This window comes from Ranitomeya imitator, chromosome 3 (assembly GCF_032444005.1).
Source record: "Ranitomeya imitator isolate aRanImi1 chromosome 3, aRanImi1.pri, whole genome shotgun sequence".
Lineage (NCBI taxonomy): Eukaryota > Metazoa > Chordata > Amphibia > Anura > Dendrobatidae > Ranitomeya > Ranitomeya imitator.
In genome coordinates, this window is record NC_091284.1 from 419,608,902 (window position 1) to 419,627,005 (window position 18,104).

Here is an 18,104-nt window from a genome sequence, read left to right on the forward strand (position 1 = left end):
CGTGGCCACTTTGTATATTTCAGCCTATAATCTGTGAATTTCTATACAAGTCTCTCTCTGACCCTTATGTAATGACACTGAGTGTCAGGTGATGGTTTGTGCACACAATGGACAGCTGGAGCCGAGCGATGATGAAAGTAGGCCAGCTCGGGATAAACTGCACGAGCGGAGAGCGGCCGTCACTTGCTTATTTGGAATGTTTCACTCTAGTTTTTCGAGGTACCTGCTGCTAATGGACATAAAGAGCATTTGACCACCTATTCTTGAGATGGCCGTAAAATTACTCATTCATAATGTATTCGGCTACTTGCACTGGTAGAAAAAAAAATGCCCAAACAGAATTTGGGTGCCCAGTTATCTCATGAGACTGAATGCTGCCATGATTGGACTCTGCACATATTTTGGTCAATTCCTATTGCTTATAAGAATCTGGCATTGTTGGATGTAATTGGCATTTTGCTTTGATTTGGCTTGGATATCCGGGTTAATACGTATTTGTTACTTAAGTAGGCTGGGTTCAGATGAACATATTGAAATATTGTCTTTAATTTTTCATCCAAAAATCTTGACAATTTTCAGCGGTGTCTGTATTTTTGTATGGCTGTCCTGAGGAAGGAGTCGAATGACTCTGAAACGCGTCGTTGGTAAACCTGCAATTTTATCTACTATAACTTGTCCAGAAACACTTCCAATCCGGTTACTTATATTGATATTCTATGGAAGCTTCTGGTCCTTTAGGCTCTTTGTGTAGTCTGTCTTACAAGGTGAGCGGTTTTACCTTTCATTCAAGCTGTTAACATGGATAAAACCCTATTGCACGCTCTCATTTCTTTACCATTTCACGTCTGTGGCATCCGTATTTATTCATAAAAAGATGTCATGTACATGATCACATTAAATTTCCTAGGCTAATGAAGGCAATGTATCCATAAAGTGTTTTGTTTTTCGTTCCCACACAATCATGTCAATTGAATTACGTTGGTGGTTTTTTTTTTTTTTTTGTTACTCGGACAGCACATGTCCGTACAATTAGTTCATTTAAATGAGCCATTAGGCGGTGTTCACACACAGGCACAATGGGTAAACTTAAAATTATGCCATTATTATCTCTGAATCCTTTTTCACATATTAATAGATTAACCCCTCAATGACCACCAATACTTCTTTTTACTAACCTGAGATATAAGGGACTAGCATCCCCATACAGGTGACAATGCCACAGCTGTCGGCTGTGCACTATAGCTGACAACTTGCTGCATCAGCCACGATCAGTGTTGGCACCGTCTATATCTGTTTAACCCCTTAGATGCTGCTGTCAATAGTGACTACATCATATAAATGGATAACAGTGCGGCTTCTCTCTCTTTATCCCCATTGGCACCCTGAGATCATGATTGTGTGGTCTTGAGTGGTTTGCCATGGCAATTTGCAGCCAAATAGTGTCTGCTGGCTACACTTACCTGTTCAGAAGTCAGCGACATTTTAGGTGGTAAAAATACACTTTTTCATTCCGGTCATGCCACTTTGCATTAATCCCTGAAAATCACCTAAAGGGTTAATAAACTACCTGACAGTAGTTTTCAATATATCAGGGGGCGCTGTTTTTAAAATGGTATCACCTTTAAAGGGTTTTCCAATATATAGGACCCCTTCAAATCTAGATGGGTCCTTTAAAAAATAAATTTTGTAAATTTCCTTGAAAAAATGAAAAATTACTGCTAACATTTTTAAACCTTCTAAAAGGCTAATAAAATAAAATAACATTTTACAAATTGTACTAGTGTAAGGCAGACATGAGGGAAATGTTATCTATTTTTTTTTTTTTTGTGGTATGACCATCTGGATTAAAGGAATTACCGGTATCATTCAAAGTTTGAAAACTATTTTTTTAATCATTTTTGAAAAATTTCTGATGTTTTGTGTTGATTTATATATAAAAAAAAAATCGCCCTAAATTTACCATTATCATAAAGTATAATGTGCCACGAAAAAACAATCTCAAAATCACTGGGATTTGTTGAAGCGTTCGCGTTATCACCACATAAAGTGACACTGGTCAGATTTTGAAAAGTTGGCCCGGTCACTAAGGGGTTAATAATGATTAGTGGTCAGTATGGATTGAGTATACCATACTTTCTTCCTAGTTTTTATCTATATTAGTTGTGGCACTTAAGTGCTTGTGAAAAGTTTTAAAGTTTTTAAATTTTACCATATAGATGGGGAGCCCTGTAGTGGGGTACTTTTCCATACTGCAACAGGCGCCTTAGCGGTGGGGTATATTTCCACACTGAGATTGAAAAAGGAGAATGATGCAACAATCTTTTGTAATGCCGATTCAAAAAAACTATATTTGGGGCTTTGCCACTTTGATGGGTAATTTGCAAAGGGGATTTCCTCTTCAAATTTCTAGTCACTGTAAAATCCTGTTGTAAAGCAGTGTCCCCATGCCTATTAAGGTACCGTCACACTTAGCGACGCTGCAGCGATACCGACAACGATCCGGATCGCTGCAGCGTCGCTGTTTGGTCGCTGGAGAGCTGTCACACAGACAGCTCTCCAGCGACCAACGATCCCGAGGTCCCCGGTAACCAGGGTAAACATCGGGTAACTAAGCGCAGGGCCGCGCTTAGTAACCCGATGTTTACCCTGGTTACCAGCGTAAAAAAACAAACAGTACATACTTACATTCAGCTGTCTGTCCCTTGCCGTCTGGTTCCTGCACTGACTGCTGGCCGTAAAGTGAAAGTGAAAGCACAGCACAGCGGTGAGTCACACAGCGGTGACTCACCGCTGTGGCTGTGCTCTGCTTGTGTCACACACGCCGATTTAGCGATGTCTACGGGGAGTCCAGCGACCAAATAAAGTTCTGGACTTTCTTCCCCGACCAGCGATCTCCCAGCAGGGGCCTGATCGCTGCTGCCTGTCACACTGGACGATATCGCTAGCGAGGACGCTGCAACGTCACGGATCGCTAGTGATATCGTCTAGTGTGACAGTACCTTTAGACTTTTATGCCCGCTGAGCCTGCCGACATGGGCAACAGCCAACCAATTCCATGATCTGTCCGATTTCGTATCCCTTTGCTCTCATGAAAAAAGCTGACTGCGATTTGACTCTGGCTTTCTTGTATAGAGCACATTGACGCTCAACTGAAATGAGTGCTCCTGTGTACGGTAGAGACAGATGACATGCCTGTCCATCAAATCGTTATTTAGCAGACCGCCATCTTGTGTAGTGGGGTTTTTAGACTCTGTTCATTCTAGGAATTTATGGGGTGGATGGATCCTTTCACAATGCACCCCAACACCAGAAAGCCCTATTGACTACAATGGTGTCCGTCTTGTTTCCGTTATGGAGTGTATTAATCTACCAGAACCATAAGCAAGCATACTGTGAGCGATCTGGAACTGGCAGCGATCTTGATGCAGAGCACGTTCACTGTCCCATAGCGCTGCCGTCTGTTGAGCGTAGGTGAGTTCCCATGTGTTCACTGAACCGTGCAGATTCGCCACGTCCAATAGATTGTATTGGCGAAATTTATCTTGCACAGAGACTCACGTCTCCACAAGAGAAATTGACATGCTGTGGTCTGGAGAGACGCGCCACATGTCTGCCTCCCCGGGCCTCGCTGGGCACATAGTGGGCATAGGATTTCTTACAATCCCATCCACTATGCTGTAACAGCTGGACACTGCGCAAGTACACAGCGTCCAACCCGTAGGAACATACCCTAATGGATCTGTAACTTTTGTTTCTGTTCGTAGGAGGAAGCAAGGGGAAATGAATTAAACTCCGATGTTGGCAAAGGCTTAGTGTATAAATTATACTCTTCTTACAGAATGTATTGGTGTGCTAATTTATTGCACACTGTAGCTCAGTGGCATTAAGAATCAGATGTGATTTTTGGATTTATTAGTTCAGATAGGTTAAATGGAATATTTCTGGTGTCTTCTCCTCTGGGTCGTTTATAGTATGCCTTTACTGGTAAGTAGTGTTGCATACCGAGTGTAATTACAGGGTGACCTTTTATAGTCAATATTGAGCTGTAGAATTATCTTCACGAGCTGTCTGCTTGTTGTGCTGCCCTCTGACAACATGGCTTAAACCAGCCTGTCACCGCTCTGACACTTGTGTGTTATTGGGAGCAGTGTCTGAGAAATGATTCTCACCACTGCCATCCAGTCACTGATGGATTTACTGATGGCAGAATTTAACCTGTCATTGGCAATAGAAGTGTGGTCACATAACATAGACACTCAGATTTTCTTATTGTATTGTTGTTCCATTAAAGGAAATCTGTCAGCAGGATTTCACCTACCTAAACTATCTATATGCACATGTAGCTCTTTCAAATGCAAGTCCTACAATACCTTTATATTGCCAGTCCTTTCTTTTCTTAATGGAAAGTCACTGTTTTAATTGATATGCAAATGTGCTTCTGTTACTCCAGCTTTATTCCCTGCCGAGCTCCGCCTCCTGCTTAACTGACTGCCTCTATGTATGTGACTTTAACCCCTTAACGACCGCCGATACGCCTTTTAATGGCGACAGTTAAGGGTACTTAAACCACAGCGCCGTTAATTAACGGTGCTGTGGAAAAAGTGTATAGCGCCAGATTTTCTCTGGGGTCTCAGTTGCCGGGGGTAGCTGAGACCCCAAAGAACATGATTCGGGTCGGTTTTTACCGACCCCAAGTTGCGATCGCCGGTTATTAAGTTTACCGGCGGTCGCAAAAAAAAAAAAAGTGATTTGCCATTTAATTTCTCTGTCCTCCGATGTGATCGCACATCAGAGGACAGAGTAATAGGGGGATCGGGGACCCTGTTATACTTACCGGTGTCCCTGGGTCCTCCTGCTTCCTCTCCTGGCCGCCGGCTTCTTGCTTCGGTAAGAAAATGGCGGGTGCCGTGATCTGCTGGTCGGCAGAGGAAGATTCTTCCTCTTGTTTTATTTTGGTCACTGTGAGATCCTATCACAGTGATCAAAATAATAATAATAAAAAAAAAAAAAAAGGTAAATAACCCCCCCCCCCCCCCTAATCACCCCCTTAGTTAGGAAAAAATAATAAAATAAAAAAAGTATGTATTTCTATTTTCCGGCTAGTGTTAGGGTTAGGTTGGGGCTAAAGTTAGGGTTGGGGCTAGGGTTAGGGTTGGGGCTAGGGTTAGGGTTACGTTTGGGATTAGGGTTAGGGGTGTATTGGGATTAGGGTTAGGATTGAGGTTAGAGTTGAGATTAGGATTAGGGGTGTGTGTTGGGGTTAGGGTTAAGGTACCTTCACACTGAACAACTTAACAACGATATCGCTAGCGATCCGTGACGTTGCAGCGTCCTGGATAGCGATATCGTTGTGTTTGACACGCAGCAGTGGTCTGGATCCTACTGTGACATCGTTGGTCGGAGCAGAAAGGCCAGAACTTTTTCGTCGCTGGATCTCCCGCAGACATCGCTGAATCGGCGTGTGTGACGCCGATTCAGCGATGTGTTCACTGGTAACCAGGCTAAACATCGGGTTACTAAGCGCAGGGCCGCGCTTAGTAACCCGATGTTTTCCCTGGTTACCAGTGTAAATGTAAATAAACAAACAAACACTACATACTTACATTCCCGTGTCTGTCGCGTCCCCCGGCGTTCTGCTTCCCTGCACTGTGTCAGCGCCGGCCTGCCGTAAAGCAGAGCACAGCGGTGACGTCACCGCTGTGCTTTGCGGCCGGCGCTTACACAGTGCTATGTCAGTCTAAACTGAGCCTTGTGCTTTAAAGCCCCACTCCAGTGACTCTTTTTTTTTTTTTTTTTCCCTCGGTCTGGTATCCTTATAATAAAGGTAGTAACATACTCACCCGTCGCTGTCTTCTCCTGGTTTCTGCGGCGTTACGTGACTTAATTTGTGACCTGCGGAATCGCACAGTGGTTTCTTTGTGAAACCGAGGTCACTTTTTTTTAATTTTCTCAGTGCAACTCTGAGATTCGCGGTAATAGTGTAGAGGGCCTCGTTCGGAGTCTAGGGTTAGCATTGAGAGAGTTACCGTCACTTCAGCGATTCCGCAGGTTACAGAGCTGATCAAAGTGTCTGGTGGAACCAGGAGAAGACCGTGACCGGTGGGTATGCTGCTACCTTTCAGGATACTTACACACACGACCTGACAAAGGGACACGTCAACTATTGGCGTGGGGATTTAAATAAACATTTTGGATGGAATTTTTCTGTTCTGCTCCCCTTTTGTGGTAGTGTTGCACATTCTGACACAAATCAGATGTCTGACCTTTTTTTCTTTCCTTGCCACTTTAACCCCTTAACGACTACTGATACGCCTTTTAACGGCAGCAGTTAAGGAAACTTATTCCTCGGCGCTGTGGAATAAGAGTTTAGCGCTCCCTAGTATAGGTATATCTTTGGGATCTTGACTACCGGGGTAACTGAAACCCTGGAGAACATGATGAGGGACAGTTTTTATGGTCCCCTGTCAAGTGATCGCCGTTTGAAGCAAAAAAAAGATTTAAAATTAATTTCTCTCTCCCCTGATATGATCAAACATATCAGAGGAGAGGGCTATGAGATCCCCCAAAATTCCCTGGCCCCTCTGCGTCATCTTCCTGCACCCGTTGAGATGTGCCAGCCGGTACCCATCAACAATAGATAATTTTTCCTATTAGTTCCTTTGATCACTGTGATAGACCCTCGATGGAAGAGGGCAGGGACACAGAGCCGGACCCCAGGCGGCCTCAGAGCAGCACTTACAAGTTGTATAGCAAGTGTCTGCTCGTTGCCTAGCAGACCGGTCGCCTCTGGTGTGAATGATACTTGGGTATCGAGCAGTAAAGTTTAGAATAGAAAATTCCTCTGTTCTTGAGAACAGACAGATCTTTTAATGAGGGGTAGATTCCCTGGTTTTGCAGGCATTCTGTATTTTTTTCTCTTCAAACAAAACGAGATTACCCCTTTTAAGACTGGCAAGTGAAACGGCAGTCTTTAATTCTTTTCTTACATATTTTGCTCTGATCTTATGTAGTGCCAACTGTGTAATATTGCGCCGTTTTATACATTTGTCCTCTCCTGCTGCCCATCCAGGTATGTGGACTTACAAAAAAAAAAAAAACCACAAAACACTTTCTGCTGTGACCTTTAATCTTTTTAGTCAGATCAACAATTTCAAGTTAAAATGAACAAAGTGCGTCCTGCTGCCGGCAGATCCATTGTAGCATGTCTTGCTTATGCATGTGTGCAGGATAGATATCCCCATAAGTAATCCTACACATATTTTGTATATTCTACACGTACGTGTGTGTAGGTATGCTTATGTGAGGGTTAATGCTCACTGATAACGGAGTGCATGTCTCAATGGACCTTTCATCAAAGCTGCATTTTTTATTTATTTTTTTTCTTTTGCCTGGGCAAGCTTTGATGTGCGGCTCGGTGCTCACACCTTCCTTTGTTTCTAAATCTGTGTAAAGTATTGTATGCTGATGTGAATGGTGGAAATCCTATTTTCTTGTGCAGCATATGAAGAAATACCATGTGTATATCTAGCCTAACGGTCCGATTTGTATGGGTAGTAATATAAAAACTCCCATTGTGCTATGCAGGTTTTCGGCTGTGTGCACATGTTGCGTGTTTTTTTTTTTTTTTAGTCGCAAAACCTGAAGGGTTTGCTGATGCCAGCAACGTGACTGAGAACCCTATAGTCTGATGTACAGTTTGCTTACTTATAAATTGCAGATTTCACCCATTCAGTGTTTTTGCTGCAGATTTCACCATACTAATGATGGCGAATCATCCGCACCAAAGCTTTTTTGCCTCGGAGCTTTATTTTCTTGCCAAGAGATGCAGAAATTTCTGAGTCAAGTACTTAATGTGTGCACATACTGTTAAGGTACTGTCACACTGAACGATATCGTTAACGATATCATTGCTTTTTGTGACGTAGCAATGATATCGTTAACTAAATCGTTATGTGTGACAGCGACCAACGATCAGGCCCCTGCTGGGAGATCGTTGGTCGCTGGGGAAAGTCCAGCACTTTATTTTGTCGATGGATCTCCCGCTGACATCGCTGAATTGGCGTGTGTGACGCCGATTCAGCGATGTCTTCACTGGTAACCAGGGTAAACATCAGGTTACTAAGCGCAGGGCCGCGCTTAGCAACCCGACTGACTGGTGAGCGCCGGCCAGCCGTAAAGCAAAGCACAGCGCTGACGTTACCACTGTACTTTATGGCCGGCGCTCAGTCAGTGCTGGAAGCTGAAGGCGAGGGACTTGACCAGACACCAGGAATGTAAGTATGTAGTGTTTGTTTTTTTTTACATTTACAACGGTAACCAGGGTAAACATCGGGTTACTAAGCGCGGCCCTGCGCTTAGTAACCCGATGTTTACCCTGGTTACCCAGGGACTTCAGGATCGTTGGTCGCTGGAGAGCTGTCTGTGTGACAGCTCTCCAGCGACCAAACAACGACGCTGCAGCGATCGACATCGTTGTCTGCATCGCTGCAGCGTCGCGTAGTGTGACGGTACCTTTACTGTCTATTCCAGGTGTCCGCAACGTTCAGGAAACCAATTGTGAAATTAACCCCCAACATGTCCCGGGCCTCTGGCTGTCGGGGAGTATAGGAAGCTATCGTTTTGCAACAGTGGTGATGAAAGCTGCTGATCCCTTCTCATTTACCCCTACCTGTCCTGCTGCCCCTAGTCTTTGTTAAAACCACCGCACTGGTGACATCACCGATACAGCACGTGACTGCTGTAGGTTACACAGAGATCTGTTTAATGTGTGTATATTGTATCATGGCATTGTTCTCTTTACATTTTACACAGTCCCAAGATTTCTGTGAATGTGTGTAATTTACGTACACGCGCACACACACGCATACACTCGCGCACACACATTATACTGGCTTGTACTTCCGAAAGGTATGGACTGCAAGCGGCCATTTCATGACCCAAACTCTTCCTCTGTGTAGCCATACTGTTGTGATGGGTGCAGTATGTGGTTTAGCATTATCTTGCTGAAATATGTAAGACCTTCCCTGATATAGGAGTTGTCTGGATGGGAGCATATGTTGGTCTATAACCTCTATATAATGTTCAGCATTGATGACCCCTATCAAGATGTGTAAGCTGCCCATGCAATAGCCACTAATATAAAGGTACCGTCACACTAAGCGACGCTGCAGCGATACCGACAACGATCCGGATCGCTGCAGCGTCGCTGTTTGGTCGCTGGAGAGCTGTCACACAGACAGCTCTCCAGCGACCAACGATCCCGAGGTCCCCGGTAACCAGGGTAAACATCTGGTTACTAAGCGCAGGGCTGCGCTTAGTAACCCGATGTTTACCCTGGTTACCAGCGTAAACGTGAAAAAAAGACAAACACTACATACTTACCTACCGCTGTCTGTCCTCGGCGCTCTGCTTCTCTGCTCTGGCTGTGAGCACCGGGCAGCCGGAAAGCAGAGCAGTGACGTCACCGCTCTGCTTTCCGGCCGCTGTGCTCACAGCCAGAGCAGAGAAGCAGAGCGCCGAGGACAGACAGCGGTAGGTAAGTATGTAGTGGTTGTTTTTTTTACTTTAACGATGGTAACCAGGGTAAACATCGGGTTACTAAGCGCGGCCCTGCGCTTAGTAACCCGATGTTTACCCTGGTTACCAGCGAAGACATCGCTGAATCGGCGTCACACACGCCGATTCAGCGATGTCAGCGGGAGATCCAGCGACGAAACAAAGTTCTGGACTTTCTTCCCCGACCAGCGATATCACAGCAGGGGCATGATCGCTGCTGCCTGTCACACTGGACGATATCGCTAGCGAGGACGCTGCAACGTCATGGATCGCTAGCGATATCGTCTAGTGTGACGGTACCTTTACCCTATACCATCAGATATGCAGGCTATTGAACTGTGTGCTGATAACAAGCTGGATGGTCCCTCTCTTGAGTCTGCATAACATGGCGGCCTTTGTATAAAAAAAGTTAATATTTTGATTCATCTGACCACAAAACAGTTTTCCATTTTGCCTCAGTCCATTTTCAATAAGCCTACAGAAGAAAGCAGCAAACTTTTTGGATAGTTTTGATGACCTCTTAGCATGATAAAGCTTCCACTTGCATTTGTGGAACGTGCTGCGAGCCGTGCTCCGTGATTTCTGATGCAGTGATCTGTTTTTAATGCAACTCCATATTGGCCTTGTTCACATGGATTTCTCCAGAGTGTCTGATATTCTATAATTTTACATTGAGGAACTTTTTTTTTTTTTAAAGAAATTGTTCATCAATTTTTATATGCAGTGGTTCAGATTGGTGAACCTCTGACCATCTTTGCTTCTGAGAAACTCTGCCTCTCTATCATGCTCTTTTTATACAGTCATGTAATTTAGTTGAAATTTTACCCTCCAGATATTATTCATTAGTACCACTTACTTTTCCTGCTTTTTTGTTAACCCTGTCCCATCTTTTTTGAGCTGCTGCTACCATTAATTACTAAATTAGTTTTTTTTTTTTTTTTAAATGAAATCGAGCACATCAGAAGTTGAAATTCAGATGGTTTTCCCTGTTCTGTTGTGAATAAAATAAGATTTCCAAATATTCTTTTCATTCCATTTTACGCAGTGTCCCAACTTTGGAATTGGTGTTATATTATAATATAATTGGAAATGTATGTGTATTATAATATCCAGTAAAAACCTTTTGTGAATCGCTGAGCTTGAATCCAGCCTTGCAAAAACCCTAAGATTTCGCATGAAGAGGCTGAGATAAATGGCTTCTGGTAGGCATGTTTTCTTTTTCGGCAGTGCCGTGGATGTAGTGTAGCTCATGAGCAGAAAAGCCCCTGTTTGTTTTTCTTGTCCTTGGTAGCTCTCCAGCTTCGCTGGCAGCCGTCTTGTTTTCTTTTTTCGAAGCTGTAATAAGTAATGTTTTACATGACGAGCGTAGTTGTGTGCTGTCACAATGCACAGCTTTTAAGTGGTGTTTTCTAAATGTGTTACTGTTTGATTACACTGGTTTTTGTGGGGTTTTTTTGTATGCATTCACAGCATATATATGGTACTTTATTGATTCCCCGGCGTATTGCTGGTAAACTGCAATCTTTAATGACCCAGGTTAATGCTGAATTGCTGTAATTAGCTACAAGACGTTGCTGTTTATATACAATGATGTGAATTACGGTAGTGACCCAAGTATTCGTGGTCATGCTCAGTCTCTATAGCGGCTGGGTGCTCTGGTACATGTAAGGCAGGTTCTTGTTGGGTGTACTCCGATTTATGACTTTGGTCTTCCTTTATCCACATCTTTATTTTTAATTTAATATAAAAAAAGCCACACATTTTGAGCATTTGATACTGATTGCCCAAAAGGAGGAGCTGTTATGTGACTTTAAAATAAAGCTGCAATGTGTCGTCACAGGAAGTTGCTTCCCACGCCTGTTTGTATTGGCGGATCAGGAAGTGGACCTACTATTTTGGAGCACTATGGTCATATGGTGAATGTGGCTGGACAGCATACTATAGCGTTGGCTGTTAGACCTCGAAAACGAAGTAAGCTTGATTGGAAAGAGGAGAAAGTGACACACTGACTTGTACAGGAGTGGGGTAGAGAGGACCAGCTTCTTTTTTAAATTTTATTTACTTTTATTCATTTATTATATAAATACGACCAAAAGTTTGGACACACCTTCTCATTTAAAGATTTTTCTGTATTTTCATGACTATGAAAATTTATACATTCACACTGAAGGCATCAAAACTATGAATTAACACATGTGGAATTATATACTTAACTAAAAAGTGTGATACAACTGAAATTGTCTTATATTCTAGGTTCTTCAAAGTAGCCACCTTTTGCTTTGATTACTGCTTTGCACACTCTTGGCATTCTCTTGATGAGCTTCAAGAGGTAGTCACCGGGAATGGTCTTCTAACAATCGTGAAGGAGTTCCCAGAGATGCTTAGCACTTGTTGGCCCTTTTGCCTTCACTCTGCGGTCCAGCTCACCCCAAACCATCTCGATTGGGTTCAGTTCTGGTGACTGTGGAGGCCAGGTCATCTGGTGTAGCACCCCATAACTCTTTTTTCAAATAGCCCTTACACAGCCTGATGGTGTGTTTAGGGTCATTGTCCTGTTGAAAAATAAATGATGGTCGAACTAAACGCAAACTGGATGGAATAGCATGCCACTGCAAGATGCTGTGGTAGCCATGCTGGTTCAGTATGCCTTCAATTTTGAATAAATCACCAACAGTGTCACTAGTAAAGCACCCCCACACAATCACACCTCCTCCTCCATGCTTCACGGTGGGAACAAGGCATGTAGAGTCCATCTGTTCACCTTGTCTGCGTTGCACAAAGACACGGTGCTTGGAACCAAAGATCTCAAATTTGGACTCATCAGACCAAAGCACAGATTTCCAGTGGTCTAATGTCCATTCATTGTGTTCTTTAGCCCAAACAAGTCTCTTCTGCTTGTTGCCTGTCCTTAGCAGTGGTTTCCTAGCAGCTATTTTACCATGAAGGCCTGCTTCACAAAGTCTCCTCTTAACAGTTGTTGTAGAGATGTGTCTGCTGCTAGAACTCTGTGTGGCATTGACCTGGTCTCTAATCTGAGCTGCTGTTAACCTGCGATTTCTGAGGCTGGTGTCTCGGATAAACTTATCCTCAGAAGCAGAGGTGACTCTTGGTCTTCCTTTCCTGGGGTGGTCCTCATGTGAGCCAGTTTCTTTGTAGCGCTTGATGGTTTTTGCCACTGCACTTGGGGACACTTTCAAAGTTTTCCCAATTTTTCGGACTGACTGACCTTCATTTCTTAAAATAATGATGGCCACTCGTTTTTCTTTACTTAGGTGCTTTTTTTCTTGCCATAATACAAATTCTAACAGTCTATTCAGAAGGACTATCAGCTGTGTATCCACCAGACTTCTGCTCAACACAACTGATGGTCCCAACTCCATTTATAAGGCAAGAAATCCCACTTATTAAACCTGACAGGGCACACCTGTGAAGTGAAAACCATTTCCGGTGACTACCTCTTGAAGCTCATCAAGAGAATGCCAAGAGTGTGCAAAGCAGTCATCAAAGCAAAAGGTGGCTACTTTGAAGAACCTAGAATATAAGACATAATTTCAGTTGTTTCACACTTTTTTGTTAAGTACATAATTCCACATGTGTTAATTCATAGTTTTGATGCCTTCAATGTGACTATACAATTTTCATAGGCATGAAAATACAGAAAAATCTTTAAATGAGGTGTCCAAACTTCTGGTCTGTACTTTGTATATGTATGTATGTACGTACGTATTTAGCATTTAGAGATGCCTCACAGCAGCCTTGTGGACCATTGGGATTAATGGTCAAGAGGTGCTCATTGATTTCTATGGGAAGTGTGCTAGGCATGCTCTGTAACTTGTGGAGGAGAAGTGCCTTACCTGTTGCGAATGGTGAATCTTACATGATCTATACATATGTGTAATCATTGGACACCAACCTGTGATATTAGTAAGATGACAGCTGAATAGACTTCGCTATACTGCGGTTATAGCTCAGTGGGCAGAGTAAACATTAAAATATCTTTAGTTTTTTTTTCATGTAAAGTCAGATGCAATAGATCATTCATCTGGATTTATCTGATGATTTAGACCAATTACTTTTATACAATAAAGGTAAAAGTACCCTTACGTAAGGGTCAATTAGATTTAAATATCAGTGTTCTCTAAAATAGGAAAGATTATCTGGGGGGGTGGGGGGTGTTAGGCTATGTGCACACGTTGCGGAATGGGGTGCAAAATTTTCTGCACAAAATCCGCTTCTCCTGACAGAATCCACAGGTGCAGATTTACCGGTGATTTTATACGGTTTTTATGCAGAATTGATGCAGATTTTTGCAGTTTTTGCCACTGCGGATTTCTATCATGGAAGGGTGCAGAAACGCTGCAGATCCACACAAAAGAAGTGACTTGCACTTCTTTTAAATCCGCAGCATTTCCGCGTGGATTTTTCCGCACCATCTGCACAGCTTTTTTTTCACATTGATTTACATTGTACTGTAAATCACAGTGCGGATCTGCAGCGTTTCTGCGCGGAAAAATTCCCCTGCGGATCGGCAGGAAATCCGCATTGTGTGCACATAGCCCAAGGGTACCGTCACACATAACGATATCGTTAACGATATCGTTGCTTTTTGTGACGTAGCAACGATATCGTTAACTAAATCGTTGTGTGACGGCGACCAACGATCAGGCCCCTGCTGGGAGATCGTTGGTCGCTGGGGAAAGTCCAGCACTTTATTTTGTCGCTGGATCTCCCGCTGACATCGCTGAATCGGCGTGTGTGACGCCGATTCAGCGATGTCGTCACTGGTAACCAGGGTAAACATCGGGTTACTAAGCGCATGGCCGCGCTTAGTAACTTGATGTTTACCCTGGTTACCGTTGTAAATGTAAAAAAACCAAACACTACATACTTACATTCCCGGTTTCTGGTCATGTCCCTCGCCTTCAGCTTCCCGCACTGCCTTTGAGCGCCGGCCGGCCGTAAAGCACGCTGTGCAGCAGTGACGTCACCGCTGTACTTTACGGTCGGCGCTCAGTCAGTGCTGGAAGCTGACTGCGAGGGACATGACCAGACACCGGGAATGTAAGTATGTAGTGTTTGTTTTTTTACATTTACAACGGTAACCAGGGTAAACATCGGGTTACTAAGCGCGGCCCTGCGCTTAGTGACCCAATGTTTACCCTGGTTACCCGGGGACTTCAGGATCGTTGGTCGCTGGAGAGCTGTCTGTGTGACAGCTCTCCAGCAACCAAACAGCGACGCTGCAGCGATCAACATCGTTGTCGGTATCGCTGCAGCGTCGCTTAGTGTGACGGTACCTTAACTGCGGAGGTTGGCACCCTAAGTTCGGCATGTTAAACTTGCGGTTCCAACCTCCGCGGTAAGGAAGGGAGAGGGGGAGCGTTCAGTGCACATAAGGTGCTATTATTCTCGACAGTGCAACTCATGTTTACACCGGTCAATACACACCAATAATTTTTTTTCTTGTTTAGCTGCGCAAGCAATCATTTCAGCCAATAAAGGAGTGTTTTGTGGCCGGCTGTCTGTTTACACTGAATTATAATCATGAAATAAGCAGTTTTAAGAGCGTTCGTTCCAGTTATCTTTCACTATAAAGGCCCCGTCACACATAGCGACGCTTGAGCGATTCCGACAACGATACGACCTGTCAGGGATCGCTCAAGCGTCGCTATGTGGTCGCTGGTGAGATGTCACACAGTGCGATCTCCCCAACGACGCAGCAGCGATGCGGCGAACTGTAGCGACCTGTAGAACGATGCTATTTTATGATGATTCAATGGGACGTCCTGTCAGCGAGGTCGTTGGTAAGGTGTCAAACACAGCGATGTGTGCTACCCAGCGGGACCTCCACGATCAAAAAATGGCCCAGGCCATTCCGACACGACCAGCGATCTCACAGCAGGGGCCTGATCGCTGCTACGTGTCACACATAGCGAGATCGCTACTGAGATCGCTGTTGTGTCACAAAACTTGTGACTCAGCAGCGATCTCGCTAGCGATCTCGCTGTGTGTGACGGGGGCTTTAATGTACCCAAGTATGTGTCTTTATCATTAAACATTTTTATAATCTGCAGCAAGTCAATTGTTTCATTGTGTTTGAGAAACCTCAAAAAAGGTGCATTTTTGGTGAATAAAGCTAACTTTTATTAACATGTTCTGGAGACAAATCACACATGAAATATGCTTGAAAAATTTAGAAAAAGAAAAGCACTGCCATTTGTTATATATGCAGCGTTTTTACTGCGAAGAGTGATGTTTTTGGCAGCCGAGAAAAAAGCTGCAAAAACCCAATGTGTGAATACTCCCGTAAGTCCCAGAAAAGGGGCAAATTCCTTGCTCATAGTATACAACCTGTGTCCCCTTGAAAGCAAACTATCAGACTGAGACTGTTCCTATCCATCTATGCAGTACCCATCCAAGTGATCGGTGTTGTTTTGTTTTTTTTCTTCTTCAGGTATAGGGGAAGGAATTGCTGAATTCATATATGGTTTATCCGCTTTGCAGTGTCTTTTTAAAATCTCCATTTCTTTTTTGTTTCAGTGAGCATTTGTCCTGCTCGTTTACCTTCTTTCTTCATGGGGACAGCAATGTTTGCACAAGTGTAGAAATTAACCAGCACCAACCAGTGTACCTTCTCAGCGAGGAGCACCTTAACTTAGCCCAGCAGTCAAGTAGCCCATTTCAAGGTAAGGTGGTGTCATTCCGAACCAGACATCGGTCACTTCACCGCTGTAATCTGCATGAGTTTGTATTAATGATTCTGGCAGGAAAGCATTTTATTTTTTCTTGATTCATCTACGTACGTGAAATTTTGAATAAACTCTTCCCTCTTCCAGTTATCTTGAGCCCATTTGGCTTAAATGGAACCCTCACAGGGCAATCATTCAAGATGTCTGATTCTTCTACCAAGAAATTAATAGGGGAATGGAAACAGTTTTATCCCATTTCATCCACTTTAAAAGAGAGCCCAGAGGAAAAGCAGGAGGAAATGGATTGGGAGGACGATTCGCTGGCAGCCGTGGAGGTTTTAGTGGGTGAGTCTCGAAAATGTCTTACTGTAAGCTGTTTCAGTAAAGGTTTCCAGGTTTGTGTTGTGTTTTTAAAGCTGAAAGTTTCAGTAATAGCGAAAGTGTGTTCTAGTAGTATGTCTCCCACACGAGGTATCGTAGACTAAACCATATGACCTTGCTGCAATCGGCTAAAGTTTGTTCTGAAAACATACGGCATGGACGGTGTATGAATGGCTTGTTACTGCATACACCAAGAACAAAGTGTTCAGTTGCTGATATCCTCTTTAGATAGCATTTTATTGACGTGGATTATGCTTTTATTATTTTTTCTCTTTGCTGCTTTCTTGTTGCTCAATTTCCTTAAATCGTACGATCTACATAATTGACAAAAACCCAATTCTGTTAGAATATCACTAGTGACCAGCTTGAGAGGTGGAGACAACAATGCACTGCATCTGCGAGGAGGTTGTGTGTTCTCCATGTTTGTGTGGGTTTCCTCCATGTTCTCCGGTCTCCTACCACACTCCAAAGACATACTGATAGGGAATTTAGATTATGGACCCCAGTGGGGACAGTGATGATGTCTGTAAACCGCTGTGGAATTAATTGCGCTATATAAGTGTGTAAAATAATAATAAAAAAAAAATCTAACGGGTTTGTTAAATAAATACACTTAATTGTAAATGTCCCAATAGGTGTATCGCCTAATCAGTGGCTTGGTGATAACTTATAAAAGTTTTATACAGGCTTATAGTATCGATGACCAATCCTTAAAATGGGCCATCAATATCTTATGTAAGGGGATCTGATAACCTTCCACACTAACGATAAAGTGAAAAGAGCTGATTCAGTACAGGCCAGTTAACCATAGTGTATATTACTGTGAACTGCAGCTCAGCTCATTTTTACTTTGGGGGAAAAAAACCTGCTGATCATTGCTGGTACTGGGCGTTGGACCGCCACGAGCTGATGTTGATGAACTATCCTAAGTTTAGGTGATCAGTTTTATAAGCCTTTTAGTGTAGCAATTGATTTGTCTTTTCAGTTAAAGGTTATGAAGAAGATCATCTTCTGTTTTTTATTAATTGTTTTTTTTTGTTTTGTTTTTTTTTTAACTTTGCAGCCGGAGTCAGAATGGTCTATCCAGCATGCTTTGTGCTTGTCCCTCAGTCAGACATCCCTACAGTCAGCTCATCTGGATCCACTCATTGCTCAAACACATGTTTAGGTGTTCAAGTGCCTGCTTCTTCTCGAGATCCAGCCATGTCTTCAGTAACCCTGACACCACCAACTTCGCCTGAAGAAGTTCAAACAAGTAAAATATTCTTATACATTATGGAATATGGTTGAAACAGGTCTGAGGCCATAAGGGGTAGTTTGATCTTTTTTTCTGTCATTGGGTCTTCTGCTTTCATTACACTATTACCAGGACATGGAAATATCATGTTAAACCACATTTCTTTATCACTTCATTGGGAGACACAGGTAACCATGGGTGTATGCTGCTGTCGCTAGGAGGCTGCCACTATGCAAAAAAGG

The 18,104-nt window shown here is 43.4% G+C and overlaps 1 protein-coding gene across 2 annotated transcripts in view; it reads left to right on the forward strand.

Moving 5' to 3' along the window:
* The window catches only part of MED13 (mediator complex subunit 13), a 154,180-nt gene that overhangs the window by 51,518 nt on the left and 84,558 nt on the right, over positions 1-18,104 (forward strand). For both annotated transcript variants that reach the window (XM_069757207.1, XM_069757208.1), the window contains exons 4-6: positions 16,096-16,241; positions 16,392-16,589; positions 17,689-17,880. In XM_069757207.1, coding sequence (XP_069613308.1) covers positions 16,096-16,241; positions 16,392-16,589; positions 17,689-17,880 — 536 coding nt within the window. The remainder of the gene's footprint in view (positions 1-16,095; positions 16,242-16,391; positions 16,590-17,688; positions 17,881-18,104) is intronic.